This window comes from Mobula hypostoma, chromosome 22, assembly GCF_963921235.1.
Source record: "Mobula hypostoma chromosome 22, sMobHyp1.1, whole genome shotgun sequence".
Taxonomy (NCBI): domain Eukaryota; kingdom Metazoa; phylum Chordata; class Chondrichthyes; order Myliobatiformes; family Myliobatidae; genus Mobula; species Mobula hypostoma.
The window spans coordinates 30,806,998-30,830,852 of record NC_086118.1 but is presented as its reverse complement, the minus strand read 5'-3'; the positions used below and the strand labels follow the sequence as shown (position 1 = coordinate 30,830,852).

The window sequence follows — 23,855 nt, the reverse complement described above, 5'->3', positions numbered from 1 at the left end:
AGCGGAAGTCCACTATGATGGCAGACAAAAGAAAAATAATCCTCTTGCCAGGTGAGAGCCCAGGCTCTTCTCACATACCTTTGCACGCCTTTCTATGAGTGATGGGCTTTGTCATGTCACGATAGTAACCTTCCTTGCAGTAGTGGCAGTGGCGCCCTGCTGTGTTGTGACGGCAGTTCAGGCAGACTCCTCCACTCTTCCGACCAGAAAGTTTGAAGAGCTCCATGTTGAAACGGCACCGACGGGCATGCAGATTGCAGTTACAAGCTGAAAGGCAGTAAATATCAATCAATGGAAATGAAATAACAAATAATCGAATCAATACTCTGCAATCTTGCTACTGACCCTGACTTTGCACAGGATCCCTACAACTGCAATGCATTGAACGTGTGACTCAATACCTGTAATTAATGAGCAAAATTATAGTGTCAGGTTCAGTAAAGTTATATAAGCCACAGTGTTATAATTGAAATGCTTACAGAAGTTGTTATGTGTACTAAATATATAATTATAGCAGGTTAAATATACTAGTAATGATACTTTCTTCTTATTTAATTGGTATATCACTAAAATATTTGTTTTGTTTCTTGCACATTTTAAAAAACGTTTCATATTCCTCTTAAATTGATAGGTTTGCCCTATTCTAAGCTGAAACAAACTTCTGAGGAATGGTGAACGCAGCAGGCCAGGCAGCATCTATTGGAAGAGGTACAGTCGACGTATCGGGCCGAGACCCTTCGTCAGGACTAACTGAAAGAAGAGCTAGTAAGAGATTTGAAAGTGGGAGGGGGAGGGGGAGATCCGAAATGAGAGGAGAAGACAGGAGGGGGAGGGATGGAGCCAAGAGCTGGACAGTTGATTGGCAAAAGGGATATGAGAGGATCATGGTACAGGAGGCCTAGGGAGAAAGAAAAGGGGTGGGGGGGAAGACCAGAGGATCCTTTTGGAACTCCCCCTCCCCCTCCCACTTTCAAATCTTTTACTAGTTCTTCTTTCAGTTAGTCCTGACGGAGGTTCTTGGCCCGAAATGTCGACTGTACCTCTTCCAATAGGTGCTGCCTGGCCTGCTGCGTTCACCAGCAACTTTTATGTGTGTTGCTTCAAATTCCAGCATCTGCAGATTTCCTCGTGTTTGCGTTCTGAGGACTGAACTTTTCAGTACGTATTCTCAATGTAGGGATCATTAATGAAGCTGACCCTGGTTTCCTTAAGTACCATCCTCAATAAACACCTTGTCTAACACAGGATCATTCCTAGTTAAGCACCAAGTCCTTAGATGATCTTGCTCGTATCTTTCTCAAGTGACCATGCTGAAATAATTGAAAACTGAAATGTGTATAGCATATTAAGATTCACAATCCATATGATCAAATGTCTGAGCATTTAGAAAGTACATCTTTCATTATGAATCAAAGTGTAACATGGGAAAATGTTTCATGCAGCTTTCATGGGAGATCTGTCTATATCGTCATCATCAGTAAAGGTGCCTACTTCCCCCACACACCACCAGCCATCTCTATTCCTGTCTCAGCTTATCTGCTGCCAAGACGTTCATCAATACATTTCTCACCTCCTGTTGACTATCAACTTAACGCTCTTTTGCTGGACACCCATTGTAACCTTGACTTTAAGCTCACCCAAAACTTTGCTGTCCTTGTCCTAACTTATACCAAATCAGATTCACCCACCACTCAATGCCCACAGACTTTCTTTAGCTCCTACCTTACTCTACTTCTATCCAAAGATTTAAAGTACAACTCTTGAGATTTGTCTTCCCAACGGACAGCCACAAAACAAAGAAATACCATGGAACCCATTCAAAGAAAAATAATCAACCCCTTCCCTCACACGCAAGAAAAAAGAAATCACACAAACAGCAACAAAAATAAGTAAAAGCAGAAGATATAAAGCATTAAATCAAAAGGCACATTCAGTTCAGTGCTTGGCTACCCTGACTCAAAACTGCCTGAAGTAGCAACAAAAAAACAGGAGTGACCAGAAAAACTATAAAACCACATCACGTGTGAACTAGAGTCCATCACCCACAAACTGCATCAATTAAACCATCCTCCGACAGCATCGAGGGAGGGAAAGGGGGAGTCCTGTCTTGAGGATGTTGCCATTGGTAGCACTGTTCCATGTATTTGAGCAGCCTTTCCCATCCCCACCTTTGATTTTCATCTCTCTGTCATAAACTACCATGATCCAAAACTCCGACCTCTATTCCTTTCCACCTCTTTACCACTCTTTTCTTCTTTCAGATATCCCACTTAAAGAGATTCGGGTAACTGTTGTCTGAGTGAAGTACTAACCTCCATCACTGTTTGTGTGTAGTTTCCCTGTGACATTATGGGTTTCCTCCGAGTATTTCCTCAGGTTGCTCAGTTAATTGCTCACTGTAAATTAGCACTAGTTGAACGGGTGAATGGTAGAGAATGGCGGAGTTGTAGCAGTTCATGAAACTGTGGAGAGATGTAATGTTCTTAGTGCTGAACTAATGTAAGTGTGTGCCAGAAAGGCTGAAATGTCTTCTGCATCACTCAAGAGGCACTAAAGAAATGCAAGGTGTTGTCCTCTCCAGGAGATTCTTGAATTAAAACAATAAATCTCTATGGTATGACACTGCTATTACCAATAGGAGAAACAGAATGAAGACGTGCTTCTAGTCGCTTGAAGCTTTATTTTATGTTAGGTTGTGGACTGGATGCACTTAAAATTTGGCAATTTCAGGATATCTGGATGTGAGCCCATGACAGGGCAATCCAATGACAGAAAGGGAATGAAAAGCAAAAAACAGTCTGTTTAACACTTTGATGTCATGCCTTTGTTTTAAAGGGCTGTAGACCGCTGGGACAAATTTAAAATGAAGTGAGATTAACTGTTCTAAAAACTTTTGAGTTCTCGAATATTACATGCTTTGTTGTTTTGTGAGCAAAATTGAATGATGCAACTCTGTATTAGTGAATGGTAATCTGGTTTCTAATAAGGCTGGAACATATAATAACAGTGATTATTATGTGACATTATAGTGTATTTAGGATCAGCTGTTAAAGGGTGACCGGCTATAAGATTGTTACCACATTATCTACAGAGTTGTATGATCGACAGCTTTGTCTGTATAGGCTTGCCAAACGAGAGTGGAAAGGCCCTTAGAATAAAAAATTATACTATGCCTCAGTTTATGAATTTATGAGTCTGCTCAGTTCTCACCCAAAAAGTTGTTTGAGTTCCCAAACACAACTGACAGGTACTGAAAAAGAAAATTGTGAAATCTCTGACAACTTACAGGCTGACAGGTTAGACTTTAGCAAAAGTAATCATTCTAACTCATCTGTCCAATATTCTGGAAGGATCCCACCTTAAAGCAATACTTTTCAATAATGCTTTCAGTTTAAATGCAGCTATGACAGAACCAGTACCTACAAGCAGCAGCCTGCCTACTTTTACAATAGAGGACAGGCACATTTTCTAGTCTTGTTATCAAAACTCTTCTGAACAACTTAAGATCCGTTCAGTTAGATCACAGCTATAACTATAATCAGCCAGACACTTCAGAAATTAAAGAACAAATGGATTCAGAAAGTACTAAACAGATTATTGCTTATTATTTTAAAAGTTCATTGTCATTGGAGTTAATTTTGAAGTCCTGTACCTAATAAAGTGGCCACTGAGAGCATGTTTGTGGTCTTCTGCTGCTGTAGCCCATCCACTTCAAGGTTCAACAAGTTGTGCATTCAGAGATGCTCTTCTGCACTGCAGTGTTGTAACGAGTGTGGTTATTTGAGTTACTGTTGCCTTCCTGTCAGCTTGAACCAGTCTGGCTATTCTCCTTTGATCTCTCTCATTAATCAGGCATTTTCACCACAGAACTGCTGCTCACTGGATATTTTGCTTTTTGCACCATTCTCTGTAAACTCTGGAGACTGTTTCGTGTGTGAAATTACAAGGAGATCAGCAGTTTCTGAGATACTGAAACCACCCCCCACCTGGAACCAACAATCATTCCATGACAAAGTCACTGAGATCACATTTCTTCCCTATTCTGATGTTTAGTCTGAACAACAATGGACCCTATTAACCATGTCTACATGCTTTTATGCATTGAGTTGCTACCACCTGATTGGCTAATTAGATATTTGCATTAACAAGCAGATGTACAGGTGTACCTAATAAAGTGGCCACTGGGTGTATGTTATGTGGTCATCAGAAGCAAAGCTGAATGGAACAGCTCAGATTCAGGAAGGTGGTCCCATTAAGCCCCCTAACCCCATCCACAGGTCTTGGGCTTTGCTAATAGAAGCAGCTCTTGTAGCCATGCCTAAATACCTTTGATCCAAATGGTTTCCTAAACCATTTCAGAGGACAGTTACATTTAGCTATGAATCTGGAGTCATACCAAGAGCAGCAGATATTAGTAAATCCACTGCTTTCTCCAACAATCCAAAATTTTTATGGTCACCACTCTGAGATAAAAACTTTATTCCTCCATAATAATTAATTGAATTTTATTAACCAGGCTTTAAAAACACGCCTCCAGAGCTTTAGCTCCTGGATCACTGAATCCCTATCTCAAATAAATCAGAGAAATGAGCGTCTGTGATACTGTACAACAACTGTTTTACTAAAACCATAATCATAGCTTTTCAGTAATTTCTGCTTGATATAAATGGGGGAATCATTCCCAGTGCTGTTCTGAGCCCTGCCTTATTCCGATAATGCACAGTTGTTAATTTCATGTTTTCTAAATCACTCAGTGCCATATTATGTGAGAACTGTAAAGACATAGACGTTATATGCTTGAATTGCAGACAACACAAAGTTCCTTCAATGACATGCATGATTTATAAAACAAAATTGTTCAAATTTCTTCCCGCCTGTTTACAGTGTCTGAAGGATAGAGCCTGCGGAGTACTTGCAGGATTATTACATACACATCTGTATGGACACAAATGAACTGTTGAGAATAGTGAGTAACCATGTGGAAAATGCAGAGCATGAAAATAGAAATGGAAATTACTATTGATGCAGGTAATCAGGATTTTGATGATTTCTGGTACCTTGGTTTAATATTATGAACCAGTATTTGAAATAGGAAATAAACACTTGAATCTATAAGTATACCAGAATGCACTATATTAAGATCCATATTTATGCTTTGAAATTTTTAAATAATACCTTGTTTGTGGCTTGTCTGATATGTCGTTCAAGACAAATCTAGATGAATTTGATTTAAGTAGTCAGTTCCTGTTCTTTGAAAGTAATCCAATTATGTCTTTCCTTTCTCCTGGTTCCTTTTCTACAGTAGCCTGCAAGTTAAGCTATCAGCCAGCTCTGGATCCTCTTTAATTACCCTGAAGAAGTAGTACCCACAGGTCCTTTCTTGGCTGTTTGCAATTTGTAAAACTTTGGCACAACAGCTTCTTCAATAGAAACTGAGAATTTCCTGCAGGCCAGTCATTATAAAGAGGCATAAATAATCATTCCCTGTCATAGGTCACACAGATTTCACCATCTTAATTTTAAAAGAACTAAATGAAATATTGTAGCATTGACATTAAAATTAAGGGAGGAAATTGAACTTTGATCGGGAGTGTTCTGTGTATGTGTGTGTGTGTGTGTGTGTGTGTGTGTGAATATTTGTTGTCAGTTACACTTGATTTCCTTATGGAATTGATGTATCTAATTGAGAACACCAATTGGTAGTACACTTGCAGATATTTAGAGCTGGCAACAAAAGAGGAAGTCTATTCCTACCTTCACTGATCCCATCTCTAACAGTTGCACCAAACTGCATAAAGAAACCCACATTAATTTTCTCAACAAGACTCAAAAATTTCCCTGGATATTCACTCCTTGTTAGTATATGCAACACTGTAAATTAGCATTTGCACTTTAACTCTAAATACAATCACTTGATTTCAGTAAAGTAATTTTGGAAGGCAGAGTACATTGCTTTGATTATAACTAAATATCCTAGCAAATTTTTCAATTAATTGACTGGTAAAACTTGTAAGATATACAGAGATTTAAGAGTTAATATTTTCCTGTTAAATTGGAATTGCTATCTGCTCTGTAATAATGGAGATCCCTAAATTTCACTTTGAACTCACTCCTATGAAAATTATCAAACTTCAGTGTTGAAACCATGTTGAATTCTCCTATTTACCGAGATCAGTTTTTTTTGTTTCGTCGTTCCCTTCTGAGATGCTTTTGCTTTTAAACTTACTCACTGCTGCTTATGCACACGTATTAAATACATCTAATTATCTGTGTATGACATTGAGCAACAGAGCAGCTTATCAGACACAAAATACAACGAACAGAAATTATTAAGAGCAAAACTAGAAGAACAACCATCCCACAAGCAGTAACAATAATGGCGAACTCTTTGTGTAACTTCATTGTAGCTGATTATAGATTGTTGCCTGAGTAAGTGACTCCTGCCATGTCACTATACTGCCCTGTCACCCCAGTATTCCACAGTCAAGTTTTCTTAAGGAAATAAAAGTTTATTCTGTCATGGAATTAATCTTGCAAATCTTAAAGCTTCCCCTCCCCATTTGAACCAATTTTTACAGGAGTATCATCGAGAGTGTCCTGACGAGCTGCACCACAGTCTGGTACGGGATTTGCAAGGCATCTAACCACAGGTCCCTACAAAGGATTGCAAGGACTGGACGTGGATAGGTCATGGCATCAAAGGTTACGGGGAGAAGGCTGGCGAGTGGGGCTGAGGAGGGGCGAAAAGATTAGCCATGATTGAATGGCAGAGCAGACCTGATGGGCCAAATGGCCTAATTCTGCTCCTATGTCTTATGGACTGCTGAGAGGATCATCAGGGTCTCTTTTCCATCCATCGGTGATATTAATCAGGAATGCTGTGCTTAGCTTTGTCGGTAATCCCTCCCATCCATCCAACAATCTCCTCGATGCCCTACCATCAGGCAGGAGATGCGGTAGCATTAGGACAAGAACTGTTAGGATGGAGAACAGCTTCACGACCTCCAAGCATAAGACTACCGAACTTCCTGCCACCACCCAGGTCTCATCACCTATGAAGCACCAGTAGCGTTGCACTGTTTTTTTTTAACCTGTATCATATATACACCTTATTATTTGTTAACTTTTTTTGTGGTAGTATTATTTATGTGTTATGTGTGTGAGTTATAGGCACCGAGTCATGCACCTCGGTGTGGTGGTACGTTGTTTTATTTGGTGGTATATATGTGTACGTTTGAAGGACAATAAACTGAACTTGAACTTGAAAAGCTGTCACATGTGCATGCACAAGTGAATGGTGATCAGAAGCAGAGCACAGTCAAACTTCCCCCTCACCAGCTTAGGGCCACCACATACAATATTAATGTTCCTGCTACCTTCCGGCTAAAGTCCACTACCTCAGTGTCACAAAGGGGGGCGTTGGGAGCAAGGGTGAACCCAAATGCAAGACACATCTTGTGAGGTTAACTTAATTGAGTTTATTGCTTGATACAAGGAGAGCACAGCAGAAGCAGGAATAGCGTATTGGACAAGGACTCAGGCCTTGGACTAGGCTGGGACAAAGGGTCTGGGCTAGGACTCGGAATCACAGACTGCCAGGGCCAGGACTTGACTTGAGACTTGGAGCTGCCAGGGCCAGGACTTGGTACTTGGTCTGGGAGGAGACCAGGCTTGCTCCAGCCAGATGACATTCGCTCGCAGTACCTTTGGTGACTTCACAAACGCTCTCGCGCTGAACGGCTGAAAGCCGGAGACTATAAACTGCCAGTTCAGCCGAGAGTAAATTGCCTCCAATCACCAAGTCCAAGGGACACGGGAAAACAGGGAACCAAAGGGACACAGGGAGTCAACGGTCCAAATCGTAACATAAACAAAGTAAATTTAAAGGGACCCCGATCTGAACTATGACACCCAGAGGTCAGAAATAAGCTCTTCGCAACCGCAAGGATTCCGCTACCAATTGGTAAAGGAAGGAATGAATGAAAGAAAGAACTATCTTCCAACTCAACACACGCAACATGCTGGATGAATTCAGCAAGTTAGGCAGCATCTATGGAGGGGAAGAAAGTGTCAACATTTCAGGCTGAGACCCTTCATCAGAACTGGAAAGGTAGAGGGAAGAAGTGGGGGAAGGGAAGGAGTGCAAGCCAGCAGGTGGTGGGTGAATTAAGTGAGAGAGAAGGTGGGTGGCTGGGTGAAGGGGGAGAGGATGAAGTGAGAAGCCAGTGATAGGACTGGAGAAGGAACCTGATAGGGGAATATGGTGGACCATGGAAGAAAAGGAAGGAGGAGGGTAACCAGAGGGAGGTGATTTCAGGTGAGAGAACAAAAGTGGTGAGTGGGGAACCAAAAAGGGGTATGGAAAAAGAGATCTGACATAGACTGGGTGGCCACTTCATTGGGCACCTTCACTTTGTCCATCACAGGTGGAATTTCCCAGTGGCCACCCATTTCAATTCGGCTTCCCATTCCCATTTCGATGTCAGTCTAGGACTTCCTCTACTGCTATGATGAGACCACACTCAGGTTGATGACCACCTGGGTAGCCTCCAATCTGATAGCATGAACATTGATTTCTTCAACTTCCAGTAATTTATCTCCCTACTACCTTTTCCCTGTTTCTATTCCCCATTCTGGCTCACCTCTCATCCCTTCTTTTCTCCTCATCTGCCCATCACTACCCTCTGGTGCCTTCCTCTTTCTCCTTCTTCCATGGTCCACTGCCCTCTCCTCTCAGATTCCTTCTTCTTCAGCTCTTTACCTCTTCTGCCTGACACCTCCCAGCTTCTTTCTTCATTTCCCTCTTCTCCCGCCTTACCTGGTTTCACCTCCCAGTTTGCATTCCTTCTCCTCCCCTCCACCTTCTTATTCTGGCTTTTCCTCCCTTCATTTGCAGTCTCGGCCCAAAATGTTGACTATGTATTCCCCTCCATGAAAGATGCCCGAGTTCCTCAACGTTTTGTGTGTTGCTCAAGTTTTCCAGCACTTGCAAAGTCTCTTGTGTTTACCTTTCTAATTTGTTCTAATCACAATTAATACAAAAAAAATTTGTTTTTTTTTAGTTTTAAATCCTCCTGCGCCAGAGCCAACAGTAATTCCTTTTAAGTGTTTCTAGTCTGTAACTGGACAAACGCGCACCTGGTATACCGTTTCCTCTTCGCTTGTTTTCTGTGTGTCCTGCACATGCCCAGTAGGAGGAGATTCGCCCAAATATCCATTCTAGCGTGGACGGAGATATTTTCAAAAACGCCTGGTGTGGACGCCTGATGAAGGGTCTCAGCCCGAAACGTCGACTGTACCTCTTCCTAGAGAAGCTGCCTGGCCTGCTGCGTTCACCAGCAACTTTTATGTGTGTGCTTGAAATTCTAGCATCTGCAGAATTCCTTGTGTTGGTGTGGACGCCTATCGTTTTTACTCAAAACCGGCGTTTTCAGAATTATCCAGTCTAGTGTGGACGTAGCCTCAGTTGCACAAGCAAGTCCATATGGATTGAAATGGTTTTCAGCAGATTACCGTAAATCTTGCATTTCCACTAACAGACCGTCATTTGCCAAGGTCACAGACTTGATCCAAAAGGTAATTTTGTTTCCACAGTGCATAATTAGCTACTGGGTCATTTCTAAAACAGCCCTACATGTATGATGCCATGTTTAGCAAGCACAAGATCCAACTGTCAATTTCAAAGCAGCTGTAAGCTTTGAATGATTAAAATCAAATCCACCTATTGCTGCTTTTATGTCACCGAGCTGCTGTCAAATACACTATTGTATTGTGAATGGGTTCAATTATCTCTGGAGGTGTAAGGCTCCACCTGATGGAACTGATTTATGTTAGAGTCTTTGGAGACACAAGGTAAAAGCAACAAGATTGTCAGCTTTTTCTCAAGATTTCAATCATAGTCTTTGTGGTGTGTAGACCTATTTGTTAAAAAGTTACATGAACTGTAACAATACAACAGTAACCTAAGCCGTAATCAAGTCAGACTGCATTTCATTCAAGGCCAAGGCCATTATCGAACTTCTTTGTCTTGCAGCTACATTATGCTAGAGGTGCATTTAGCTGTGCTCAGTTTTTAATTCTCCCGTGCAACCCTGTAATTGTAACAGACAGTGATCTGATTCCAGTCAACACTTGTTCATAATGTTGGAAGCAACTGAATTTAGGTTGGATCAATAATTGTGAACAGAATTTGATCAGATCAATGGGATATTTGGAGAGTAATGCTAACTAAGCTGCTTGCACAGTGAAGGCAGGAGGACACCATGTGCATTTCCATCTAACTAGGTCTGTTCAGATTAATAACAGAGATAGATCCTTTGAAATCCGTAGTGAGAACCACTCAGAGAAAGGTGCACTGCTTGTAAGAGTAAATAACTCCACTGCTGTTGATAGCGAGCAAGTATGACAGTAGCTTGTACCGAGTAGTGTATGTACAAGATTAAACCATTGACAGCATGAAGAAGCTATGCTGCAGAGAGCCAAGATAAAGATCTAACCTCAAGGCCAAACTCATTCTGGCAGTACAAACACTTCATCTGCTCCATTTGATAGAAACAAGCAGCATAATTTGCCAGTCACTTCCTCAAGTAACTTTGACCCTCATGCAATGCTGCAAGGCAAGCTGAAACTGAATCTATTGCCACAACCTGTCAAGTGACTGTTTGTTAGGCATATCAAACAGTGTAACTGATTGCTGCTGGTCCCCACAAGCTGCCAGTATCTCCCAATACATTCCCAGCACAGCAATTCACACCCTAACTGAGGCAAACAGCACTTGCCAGTGCTCCCAATTAACTGGACAAATTACTCCCAGGTGGGAAGCAAGGATTGATTGAAGGCAATGAAATCTTGCCGGAGGGGACATTGTTAGCTACAGTTCTATCATGTCACTATTATGCATGCAGACTTTTTATGTGAAGGTGCTGTCAACACAGTTTTAATTTATGATTTTAACGTCTGATGTTCCTTTAAAATGTGTCTGAAAATTCTCCTTACAGGTGTCATGTATTCAAGATTGTACTGAAATGTGTCAGGCTCTCCAAGTGATGATGCCTTATGTCATATTATTCGGACATACATTATTCCTACAGATTGTTCAATAAATCACGGGCAGAGTAGAATTATTTAGTCTGACATATGGTTCACTGTAAAACGAATTATGTTTAGTCGCTCATCAAATTTTCTGGGCTTCTAAAGTGAATATATTTTATTAGTAGTAGTTTCAGTTGAAAGTGCAAACTCACTGAAACAAATTGTGTGTTTCCAGATATCACATGAATTTTACATATTTTATGACTATTTATTTCTCTGACTGGGACACTTCAATATTTCTTTATGGGTTTAAAAATAACACTTCACCTCGTGAAATATATATGAGAAATAAAGGAATGCAAATGTAATACAGTAGAGATTCTTAAACAATCCAGGAGTGAATATACTTTGTTTGTAGCTAAGGTTTGAGGGCGAGAAAGCAGATCAGCTGGCACTGGTTTTCATGCAAAACGTCTCGAAAATCATTTTAGCCTAGAACAGTGATAATTTCTGAGTCAAATTTTCTGAGCCATGGGGAAATTAGACTGGGGGTTTCCTGGCGTAACACATGCCAGCAGGTCTTATATCTGTCAACAGCACATCCATAATGATGTCTCTAGTCATACAAGATCCTGAACCAGATTGATTGTCACTGACATAAATCGTGAAAGTTTTTGCTTGGTGACAGCAGCAACAAGCTACTATGAGTACAATAAAAACAAATAAATAACGTAAAAGAGGACTGGCGAGGTAGTTTTCCTAATCTGTTCAGAAACCTGATGGCAGAGAGGAAGAAGCTGTTCCTAAAACAGTAAGTTTGGGTCTTCAAACTCCAGTATCTCCTCCCTGAAGAGGGCACGTCCCAATAGTTGATGGTCCTTAATGATGAATACCACCTTCCTGCGTCACCACCTTTGGACGAAATCCTCGATGGTGGGGAGAATTTATTAATGTGTAGCTGTAATAATAATACTGAACAATCAATCACTAACACAACACACTGCTTTACTTACATTTTTTATTTAAAAAGGACACTTTTTTGACCTTGGGAGATGTGACTGGAGACCCTCAAAGCTCATAGTTAGCTGCGCAAACTATAGTGCATGCTAAAATGATCAGAGATTGCTTTCTCCAATATTTCCTTGCTGGTATACTCATCAGTGGTGATTCAGCTAGCAGCACTGGAATTAACAAACTTTCCTGTTAAGGCTTGGAAGTGCCTTTAGCAATGCCAGTGGCTGCCACATATATCATACTAGGAGCAGAATTAGGCCAATCAGTCCATCAAATCTGCTCTCCCATTCAATCATGGTTAATTTATTTTTCTCTCAACCTTATTCCTCTGCCTTCTCCCTGTAACCTTCGACACCCTTACAAATCAAGAACCTGTCAACTTCTGTTTGAAATATACCCAATGACTTGGCCTCCACAGCTGTCTGCGCCAATGAATTTCACAAATTCACCTCACTCTGGCCAAAGAAATCCCTACTCATCTCCGTCCTAAAGGGACATCCTTCTATTTTGAGGCTATGCCATCTGGACTTAGACTCTCCCACCACTGGAAACATTCACTCCACGTCCGTTCTGTCCACTCCTTTCAATATTTACTATGTTTCAGTGAGATTCCCCCCTTCATTCTTCCAAACTTCAAAAGTTCAGGCCCAGAGCTATCAAATGCTCCTCATGCATTAACCCTTATATTTCTGGGTTCAACCTCGTAAGCTTCCTCTGTTCCTTCTTCAATGCCAGCACATTCTTTCTCAGATACGGGGCCCAAAGCTGCTCACAATACTCCACATGTCTGACCAATACCTTATAAAGCCCAGCATTAGATCCTGTTGAGACTGGAATTGTAAGAGTTGTTTCACTATTTTATATTTAAGTTTTGATGTCCTAGTACTATGTCAGATTCTTCCCCATGAGCCTACTTGAACAGTGTTCCTTCTCCTTCCCTGCTCAAAGGCAACATCAAGCTGCACTCTCAGATTATGCTGCTCCTAAAAAGCCCTGACTAGCCCTTGAACATGAGGTGGATCATGGTGAGAAGGAAATAGGAGGGCAGGATTTTGTGGGTCCTCCATTTGAGCTCCACAGAAGCAACCAACTGTACTAGTTAATGCTGTGTGACAGGATAGTTACAGACACCTTGGAAATAGGTATTCGTGATCTCTAGAGTGAAGGCCAGTCTCCCGGCAGACAGGGAACACTCTGAGATAGCACTAAAAAAATCAAATCTTAAATATAAAATTGTGAAGTAACTGTTAAAAGCTCAGACCCAACAGTTGTGAGTTTTGATTCCTTCCTATTTTATTCTTGCAAACCATTATTAACTCACCAGCACCTTTGATATGTGCCCTTTTTAAAATGATATGCAAGGACTAGAATATAAAAGCAAAGATGTAACGCTGAGGCTTTATAAGGCATTGGACAGACCACATTTGGAGTACTGCGAGCAGTTTTGAGCCCTATATCTAAGTCAATTACATGCGAGGAGTAGCTCTTCAATATCTCATTCCGTTTTCTTCTTCTTCCCTGAAGTCTCTCTCATCTCCCTGACAGCCATATTGTGCGTTGCTATTGTCTGGTTGCTATAGGGAGAGTATCTTTAAGGACTGAGCGTTTTCTGTGATCGCCAGCCAGGCAGCACACAGTCCCAGCAGCTGCATTCAATTGACTGTGGTCAACTCAGGAAAGCAGCAGATTCCTTTCTAGCACTTCATTCTAGGTGCAAACCAACCCCCCCAACACCATTTCAAATGCCTTTTGAGCCAACTTTGTCATTTTAAGCCCAGGACCAATTAGCTATTAATATAAAACTCAACAGTTTAGCATACCATAGAGGGACAAAGGACAATTTCTAAGCACTAGGTCTCCCCTTCAAGTCTATGTGAAAAAAATTGTACTCAGAGATCTTCCAGAGATTTGAAATTTAATTGCAATCAAAATTAATTAAAATTAAATTTAAATTGGCAAAATGACAATAGCTTTCATTTGATCTCTCCATTGTTTAGCGTCCACAAAGTGAATGGATCACGAACTTTTAATGTTTCAGCAATGACAGGTCTGTGTGATTTTCTTCCCATCCCCTCTTAAAATTCACAGAAGCAAATCCTTTATAAATGTCTGTTTCCCCACCTGAGGGGTAAACCACAAATTGTTTCAGACACATCCAAATACACATATAAGCAGTCTGCTGCTCTGATTTTGACATGGCAGTGGGCTGTGAGGGCAAATTGCTCCCAAGATATTTCTGCCAGTGATGGCACTTTCACACTTCAGCAAATGGCTCATCGCTGCTGGCCGGTTGCCTTAAATTGTCAGCATCTTTAAGTGCAAATTTTAAATAAGTTTAAGATGGACACATTGCTGAACAGTTAAGCTCAAATAGATGAAATGATCTTAACTCTGGCAGTATAGTTTAAGACCACCCCCCCCCCCCCCACTGTTACAGAAGGTCAGAAAGCGTGGAATAGGGGAAGCATCTGGACTGGTTCAAATATTAGACGAGTCAGCGAAAGCAAAGAGGATAGGGAGTTGATTCAAAATGGAAGAGGTTTTTATATGAGGCCTTAGGGATTATATCCAGGGCCATTATAGTACATACGTGTTCTGGAAATGATTTGGGGACAGAAATAAAATTGCTAAAGTTTGCCAAGGTTGAAAAACTGCAGGTTATGGAGAATAAACAAATGAAACGCAGAGAGATCTGAACCAAAAGGGTGATTTGATTGGGAATTGGGAGATGTTTAATATGGAAAATGAAATGTAAAACTGGAGAAGGGAAATGAACAACACGACTGTAGGAACCAACATTGGAAAATGATCCAATTTGGTGAGAAACTCTTTGCAGCATCTAGTGTGCTACTAATGCAAACAGCAAATAAATCTTCCAATGCGTAAGTAAAGGAATAGTTCCAAGCATAAAACTAAGATCCCATAAGACATTGCCATGACCTCACTTGACATGCTCTCTACATTTCTGGTCACTATCACAAGTCTGGAAAGTTTTGTGATGCATGCAGTTGGGGGAGGGCTGTCATGGATAACCAAATGGGAGATGGGTGAAATTAGTAATTTGAATTATAAGAAAAATGAAGGACGATGGGAATGCCATATGAAAGAAGTGAAGACCTTGTTATTATTTTCAAGTTTTGGAGCCATGCAGAATAACTACATCAGAATAAATTCATTGATCTATCCATAATTCAAAAAGGGAGAGAGGATAATGAAATTATATCATAAAATCATAGGTAAAATAAATCAGATTTGAATTTAACTGAATGTGTTATTGAGTATAACAAAATATTCTTTATACTTGAGCTAGAGAGCATAGTGGTTGTTATCATGGTGGTCATTATACTTTATTTATCATTTCTGCCCCAACATCGACGCAATGTACATATCAATGCAATCTTCACAAATCTCTTTTTCCCTTCTTTGTTGTGTGTAATACTGAAAAAAATCATTTCTCTGAGGGAAGTGAGAGCTTTTCAGATATTGAGCACGGTGTTGGCCATTTACTTGTCACCTTTAATGCCCTGGCCTCTGCTACAAACGTCATCCGATAAAAACAAGATACTTCTAACAGAAATTGAGTTAAAATTAGATAAACAGAATTGCTTGCTGAAGCGGTAATATGATAGGAACAAAGGGTAGGCAGAAATTATTACTAGATTTCTGCTGAGATCACATCAAAAGAAATACTGACATTGCTGCAAAAGAGGTCAACTATTTTTTAATGTAGTTTGCAGTACCAATCTTTAATAACATCTTTTCTGAATAACTGGGCATTCCAGAAGGAAATTAGCTCTGTACATAATGCAGATGATAATTACAGATGATAAGTATCATTTGCCCCATATTTGTTCATTCACTCAGTATCCAACCACATACCCAAAGTTTGTCTCAATCATCCTTCCCACCTGCACTCTGCCCACCATCCAACCATCATTGGTCCTTGTTCGTGTTTTTTTAAATTACATTTCATTTCTTAAATCAATAATCTATTTCAAATCTCGATTCCCTTTGAGGGAAGGATTTCTACACATGAATTCAGAAGTTTTGTGGTTCCAGTCCATATCTCCATAATGCAATTTGCAGAAACACCAGATTTATCTTTACCTTATATTTTCTGTCTGGCATAAAGCTATCTCTCTGAAATCACTATCTCACATTCAAAAGCCTGTCTCCCACATTTTAATCAGAACACCTGGGATTACTCTTGTCATCTCATTTTGCCCAGAGCATTTATGAAATTCTTATGGGTTGTTTTTGGTGACACACTCCTGTAGAGTAAAATAATCTGAAGTTTTTCTAGAAAAAAATCTATTGAACTAAGTACATAATATACAAACCAGAAAATCAGGGCATTACTAAGAATACTTACTTTGAATGCTTGATATGTACACTCAGATATGCATGCACTGCTTAATCTGTTCTGGTGTCTTACTGAAAGCTCCTGACATTGTTCGTTATGTGTTTGCATTGATCTGGATGTCAAAATTATGTTTATTCTGATAACTTCATATTTAAATTGTGAGATATTATTCAATATATATTATGTGTTGTTTCCCTGTGAAATGTTGCTTGCAAGTCTCTCAATTAACCCTTCATAATTTCTTATATAAACTCTCATTATTCCTTTTTATTAAAATTCTGGTTAAGTGCTAAGATCAGAAATGTATTACTAATATTTTTAAAAGAGGAAAGTTGTTTTTAGGAAGTACATTGAACAAGGTTAGATGCATGAAGCATGAGCATACATTAATTTAATAAGTTTTCATTTGATGAACATAAAATTTGGAATCTTTCTAGCCATATTGTATTAAATACCGCAATAGCATTTTACAGGCTGTTTTATGGTTTTTGAAATATTAATTCAAATTGGCGTCGACACTGAAAATAACGGCTCACATTGACCACTTTTTAGTGCTCTAGATACCTTCAGGGAATTTAAATGACAGAACTAATTATCTGTGATAAACTAATTAAATTATGATGATAAGATTTTGGTTACTGCCCAAGGTGTACTGTTTATCAAGAGACATGCCCTGTTTTAGTGCAATACACATGCACTCAGATCCTCTCAGTCAATCAGTACCTTGTCAACATCATTATTAGAACCCTTATTTATCTTTTTGTCATTCCACAGCTCTCCTCATTGATGCAGTTCACAACTTTTTGACTGGAGCAGTACTTTTAGGAGAACTGCAACAGCATCTGGAGCGAGCCAATAACAACTTGCATTTATATAGTGGCCATTACGTTGTAAAGTGACTGAAGACATTTCAGAAAAGAAAGGTGAAACCAGTTAAGGCATCCAGCAACATGAGGAGATATTTAGACAAATGATTAAATACATGATTTAAAAAGGTAGGTTTCAAACAAGGCCTTCAAAAACATAAGTTGTTTAAGTTCTCTAAATTTAAGAAGAAGGGATTAATGGCTCATTTTTACACCTGACCAATGTAGTCATTTCAATCATTCTTCTCTTAGATCCATTGGTGTCAACATCCACCAAAATGCCAGACTCACTCTCGACGACAAGGCCCTGTGCAATGAGGGACCTTATGCAAATGTTATTTGTGATTGCCTTGGGTACCAGGCGACATAGCAAATGTAACCAACAGAATAGGTTCAAAAATGCTTTAAATGGCTAGCTGGTCCATTCTCCTCACTTAGACAGCTGGTAAATCCTTCAAAAACATTGAGTGTTTCCAAATGTCTGACAGTCAAAAATATTGAAGATCTATTGATCAAGTAAACCAATTTAAAGTTTGTCAGTTTAAAAAAAATCTGAAATCTTAGAAACAATTAAAGAAACACAATTAAATCCATTTAATTCAAATAGTTTAAAATTATCTCACTCTTACCTACCAAATGAATGGGGAAACTGTTCCAAACTGGCATATATTTAGTCATATGGTAAATTCTCCAGCAGAAATTCCAGAAATTTCTGCAACTTATAACTCTGCTATACTCCGTGAGGAGTCCAACATTGGAATGCAGTTGGGGAAATGCTGCAAGGTAAGATGAGAAAACTTGGGAATTTTGTATTGGTATATGTCTTCCCAAACTTAGAGACATTTGCACAGGGAATTGCTGGCAGTTCCCTACAAAATCTAGACTGTTGTGGAACCTGAGGTTTTCTCTTCCATGACTTACACATACATTTAAGGTGATTGTTGAATAGAAACCTTACAAAGCAATTTGCAAGTGAAGAAAATTAAAGTGGAAAATTAAGTTACTCAAATCAAATTTTATAGAGAAATTTTATAGATGGTTTCATTGTTTTTACAGAACTAACAAAAGGAAGGCTAACTCCTCAAAAGTGTATCACGTATTATTTCCTTGAAAAGAATACCCACTGTTCTTGATATTCCTTACAATCAACAGTTCATTATCTCTTTTCACAACTATAAATCTGTAAGTGCCTTGTTACAGTCTCTGCAATGAGAAGATTGTTTTATGAATTAACAGGTCACTAGTCAGCAATAACGGTGCTGATTCAGGTAGACGGCTGGCTGCTAGCATCTCAAATATCTACTGTCTTAATTCCTCACATTGTGGAAAGGCAACCAGCTATGAAAATTCTGTCATGGTTCAGTTCAGGGAGGTGAGGGAAAAAGTCCGTTGGCTGGGGCTCTTTTGAAGGTCCTGACGTATTTATAATTTGTAGTATTTTTCCCAGGAATGCTCAGTCTGTAATAAAAGCAGGTTCAGGTAGCTCAAGGTGCTGTGCTTATTCTCAACAGAACTGATAAAAAGCTGGGCCCAAGTGATGCTCTATACCTCAAATATTTTCTATGTATATTAATGAGCCAAAGGTGTTCGGCAGTTCACCTCTCACTGCACTGACATTGGAGTGATCCAAACGATATCAATTTTTAAATGTATGGATCAGGCTGGACTTTTTCCAGTTATTTCCTGTCCTTATACCTTATGTTTTTTGGAGACCACAACAATATTGATAGGTCACACAAAAGAACCCAGAGTCATCATCCTGATGTAAAATGTCTTTGCCAGAGGAAATCTGACATCTTAACTTCCATTTTATAGATATGTAAAAAGGAAAAGACTGGTAAAGACAAATGTAGGTCCCCTACAGACAGAAACAGGTGAATTGATTATGGGGAGCAAGGACATGGCAGATCAATTGAATAATTACTTTGGTTCTGTCTTCACTAAGGAGGACATAAATAATCTTCCAGAAATAGTAAGGGACAGAGGGTCCAGTGAGATGGAGGAACTGAGCGAAATACATGTTAGTAGGGAAGTGGTGTTAGGTAAATTGAAGGGATTGAAGGCAGATAAATCCCCAGGGCCAGATGGTCTGCATCCCAGAGTGCTTAAGGAAGTAGCCCAAGAAATAGTGGATGCATTAGTGATAATTTTTCAAAACTTGTTAGATTCTGGACTAGTTCCTGAGGACTGGAGGGTGGCTAATGTAACCCCACTTTTTAAAAAAGGAGGGAGAGAGAAACCGGGGAATTATAGACCGGTTAGCCTAACGTCGGTGGTGGGGAAACTGCTGGAGTCAGTTATCAAAGGTGTGATAACAGCACATTTGGAAAGCGGTGAAATCATCGGACAAAGTCAGCATGGATTTGTAAAAGGAAAATCATGTCTGACGAATCTCATAGAATTTTTTGAGGATGTAACTAGTAGAGTGGATAGGGGAGAACCAGTGGATGTGGTATATTTGGATTTTCAAAAGGCTTTTGACAAGGTCCCACACAGGAGATTAGTGTGCAAGCTTAAAGCACACGGTATTGGGGGTAAGGTATTGATGTGGATAGAGAATTGGTTGGCAGACAGGAAGCAAAGAGTGGGAATAAACGGGACCTTTTCAGAATGGCAGGCGGTGACTAGTGGGGTACCGCAAGGCTCAGTGCTGGGACCCCAGTTGTTTACAATATATATTAATGACTTGGATGAGGGAATTAAATGCAGCATCTCCAAGTTTGCGGATGACACGAAGCTGGGTGGCAGTGTTAGCTGTGAGGAGGATGCTAAGAGGATGCAGGGTGACTTGGATAGGTTGGGTGAGTGGGCAAATTCATGGCAGATGCAATTTAATGTGGATAAATGTGAAGTTATCCACCTTGGTGGCAAAAATAGGAAAACAGATTATTATCTGAATGGTGGCCGATTAGGAAAAGGGGAGGTGCAACGAGACCTGGGTGTCATTATACACCAGTCATTGAAAGTGGGCATGCAGGTACAGCAGGCGGTGAAAAAGGCGAACGGTATGCTGGCATTTATAGCGAGAGGATTCGAGTACAGGAGCAGGGAGGTACTACTGCAGTTGTACAAGGCCTTGGTGAGACCACACCTGGAGTATTGTGTGCAGTTTTCGTCCCCTAATCTGAGGAAAGACATCTTTGCCATAGAGGGAGTACAAAGAAGGTTCACCAGATTGATTCCTGGGATGGCAGGACTTTCATATGAAGAAAGACTGGATGAACTGGGCTTGTACTCGTTGGAATTTAGAAGATTGAGGGGGGATCTGATTGAAACGTATAAAATCCTAAAGGGATCGGACAGGCTAGATGCAGGAAGATTGTTCCCGATGTTGGGGAAGTCCAGAACGAGGGGTCACAGTTTGAGGATAAAGGGGAAGCCTTTTAGGACCGAGATTAGGAAAAACTTCTTCACACAGAGAGTGGTGAATCTGTGGAATTCTCTGCCACAGGAAACAGTTGAGGCCAGTTCATTGGCTATATTTAAGAGGGAGTTAGATATGGCCCTTGTGGCTACGGGGATCAGCGGGTATGGAGGGAAGGCTGGGGCGAGGTTCTGAGTTGGATGATCAGCCATGATCATAATAAATGGCGGTGCAGGCTCGAAGGGCCGAATGGCCTACTCCTGCACCTATTTTCTATGTTTCTATGTTTCTATTATCGTTAACTGGCTACTGGTGCACTTCTAAGTGGAAAATAACCACATAATACCAGATGGACTCAGGAAAATTGAATATTCTGAGACTACTCTTTGGCATTTGCCAAGCATAGGAAGCTGAAAAAGGATCTGTGGTAGAAAGAAGGTGGTAGTAGGATGGAAGGTTGAAGGTTGCCCCAAAAATAGGGGAGGTCAAGGAGTTCCTTGTAAGTCAGGAGGAACATCTGTGTGCTTCTTGGTACTACCAGAAAAGGTCCACTCCTGTTTTCACTTGACACGCAAGTTGGGATAGTTACCACTGCCTGGCTAAAGTTACCATTAGAGTTGGAAATGGATTGGGTAAGCTTTCTATCTGTGTGTAAAAAGAGGGTCCACGCCAGTTCTTTCTCTTGAATATTGTCCTTTGTGTGAATTGTGTTACATGCAAGGAATTGAAGAAAGAATGTTCCATTGAAAATTTATCACCTATGTCTATCCAATCACACAGCGCATTAAACAATACACTCTGTGATTAAATTCTATTGCACCTCTTTAATTTTCAACTTATTGTATTCAAGTAATGAAAAATGTTTAACAAAGTCCTAAATCCCTTTATATTTTAAATGTTACTTACTGAAATATGATTTCAATTTCAGAGTAATATTGGCAATGTAAATATTTCCAGATTCTGGTATCAGAAAGAACAGGAAATGGTTTATCTCTCAGACATAACTTGGGTCTGATGGTAATTGAAGCAGACCAGTGAGATTTATCTGCCTGTGATATCAGGATGCAGCTTTGTGAACGGTAACCTAATTTTCTACCCGACAGCCATAATCAAACTATGTTATTTGAAGACTTGCAGATAAAAACCTCTCCCCAGTACCAGCAATGGTATTTACACAATGGGTATGGAATGAGATGCTAAGTATTTCTGTGATGTAAGGGGCCATCCTTTCCTAAAAAAGAAATCTGCAGTTTGACTGCTTAATAACAAAATGTACTAAAAAAACTGAACAAGACAAGTGATGGCAAACAAATGCATGATATCAGCAGAAGGTCTCATTACACAAAAATACACAACACAATATGAGCCTCATTACTTTTGTCTCTGTCTAATTTTTGTATTGTTGCTGTCCCTGCCATGTATCCGCTGTGTGACAAATGGCCCATATAGTGCAATGTTAGTCAGTGGCTCATTTTTCCAGTAAGGCATGCAGCCATTCTTCCTGTGTGGTATTGTGAGAAAGAAAAGAAACAAAGACTCCAGCCATAGTGGTCCATGCTCCAGACCTCACTGCTTAGCCCTACTTCAAATAAGTGAGGCACTTCTGTCCCTATCCTGACATGTGTGACTCCATGAATATAACTAAGAAGTACTGGATCCTGGTTAGTTAACATCATGATTTAAAAATTCACATGCTTGGTATTGTAGCCCTCTACCACTAGCCCTTACCTCTTCCAGACATCTCCCATGACATGCACTAAACCAATTCTGGCCTTTTGGTCCATTACTGCCTGCTATGGATTTAGCTGCCAAAGCCTCAGGTTCTAGGATAGTCTTCCTTAATCGCTCCATTTTATAATCTCTCCTGCTTTCTGTAAAATACTCCCTAAAACTCATTTATTAAACTTTTTGGCCACTAATCCTAATATGTCTTCAGGAGTTTCAAGTGATTTAATGCTTACCTAAGTTAACCCTGCTTTTCTTTCCACAGATACTGCCTGACCTACTGAGTGTTTCCAACATGTTCTTTTTTTCACATTCTTTGATGGAGTCATACAGCACATAAAACTCCTTTAGCTGACTGTTACCATGCCAACCATCAAGAACACATTCATATTAATCCCATTTACCAACATTTCACTTTAGGATTTTTTCGTATCGTAAATATATTGTGCAAATGAAAGTTATTGTTGTCGTCGCTATGTGAGAATGGGCTGTCTATTCTTTGTTATGTCTGGAATAAGCAGTACAGATTTATGAATTACTTTTCATATACTGTTTCCCCCTTCACATTCCACACCATTGTGCTCACTTAGAAGTTGCACAAGTGCTACAACACTGACATCGCCGCAGATGTCAGAAAAATGACTTCTTGTTCGGCTTACCGGGAGATGGCTTCAAGCTGCAGGAAGGGAGTTAACAGCCAGTTTCCCCTCCTTCACACAATCAATGTGGCCAAGGCCAATAAATAGAAGGGGCATTTTTTCCCCTTCTGTTGTGAAAGCAATACTGTCACTGCCTATACTGACAAGACAAAAGTAATATATTCCAATATAACACTAACACAGAGTTAATGATGTGGCTTCATTTCCTTTAAGATGTGCGGTTTAAGCTTAGCCATCACAGAGAAAGCTTGACAACTTTGCCATATCCCTTTCTGCATCCTGTTTTGAATTAGAATCTCTTAACACTTCAAGGCAATACTACTGGAAGGCTGTAGTGTTTGTTCAATGTAGGCAATTAAGGCCACAAACATTAACCTCAAAAAGAATTTATAAATAAATTAAAAGCAGTAACATAATTGGGGACACCACGATCTCCCACTCGAAAGCTTTGAACTGACAGATGTTCATCCTTAAGAAAAGGATGGGCTCTAATTGTGTAACTTAAGTTGGAAAACCCCTGCAAAAATCTGACAATACTGCTCTTTGACTTGTACTTAATCTAACCAGTATTATTCCTAGTATTTCGTCTAGGAATAAAAGTGCACCTTCTATTTATTTAGGAATTTTGGGATTCTGTCCTTTATTGTATTTGTCATGTAAGTGGAAATAGTCGTGCAGCCAGTCTGTTTTTATTGTATTTGCAATGAGAACTTACAGCATATATACGACAGAGCAAAATTCCTAAATAAATGGAAACTAGAGCTTTATTCATCACATAGAAAATTCACCAGGAATAATGCTGTATACACACCACAGAGCAGCACTGACACTTT

The 23,855-nt window shown here is 40.0% G+C and overlaps 1 protein-coding gene across 3 annotated transcripts in view; it reads right to left on the bottom strand.

Moving 5' to 3' along the window:
- LOC134360246 (netrin-1) overlaps positions 1 to 23,855 on the bottom strand; it is a 201,512-nt gene that overhangs the window by 105,436 nt on the left and 72,221 nt on the right. For all 3 annotated transcript variants that reach the window (XM_063074366.1, XM_063074368.1, XM_063074367.1), the window contains one exon: positions 79 to 267. In XM_063074366.1, coding sequence (XP_062930436.1) covers positions 79 to 267 — 189 coding nt within the window. The remainder of the gene's footprint in view (positions 1 to 78; positions 268 to 23,855) is intronic.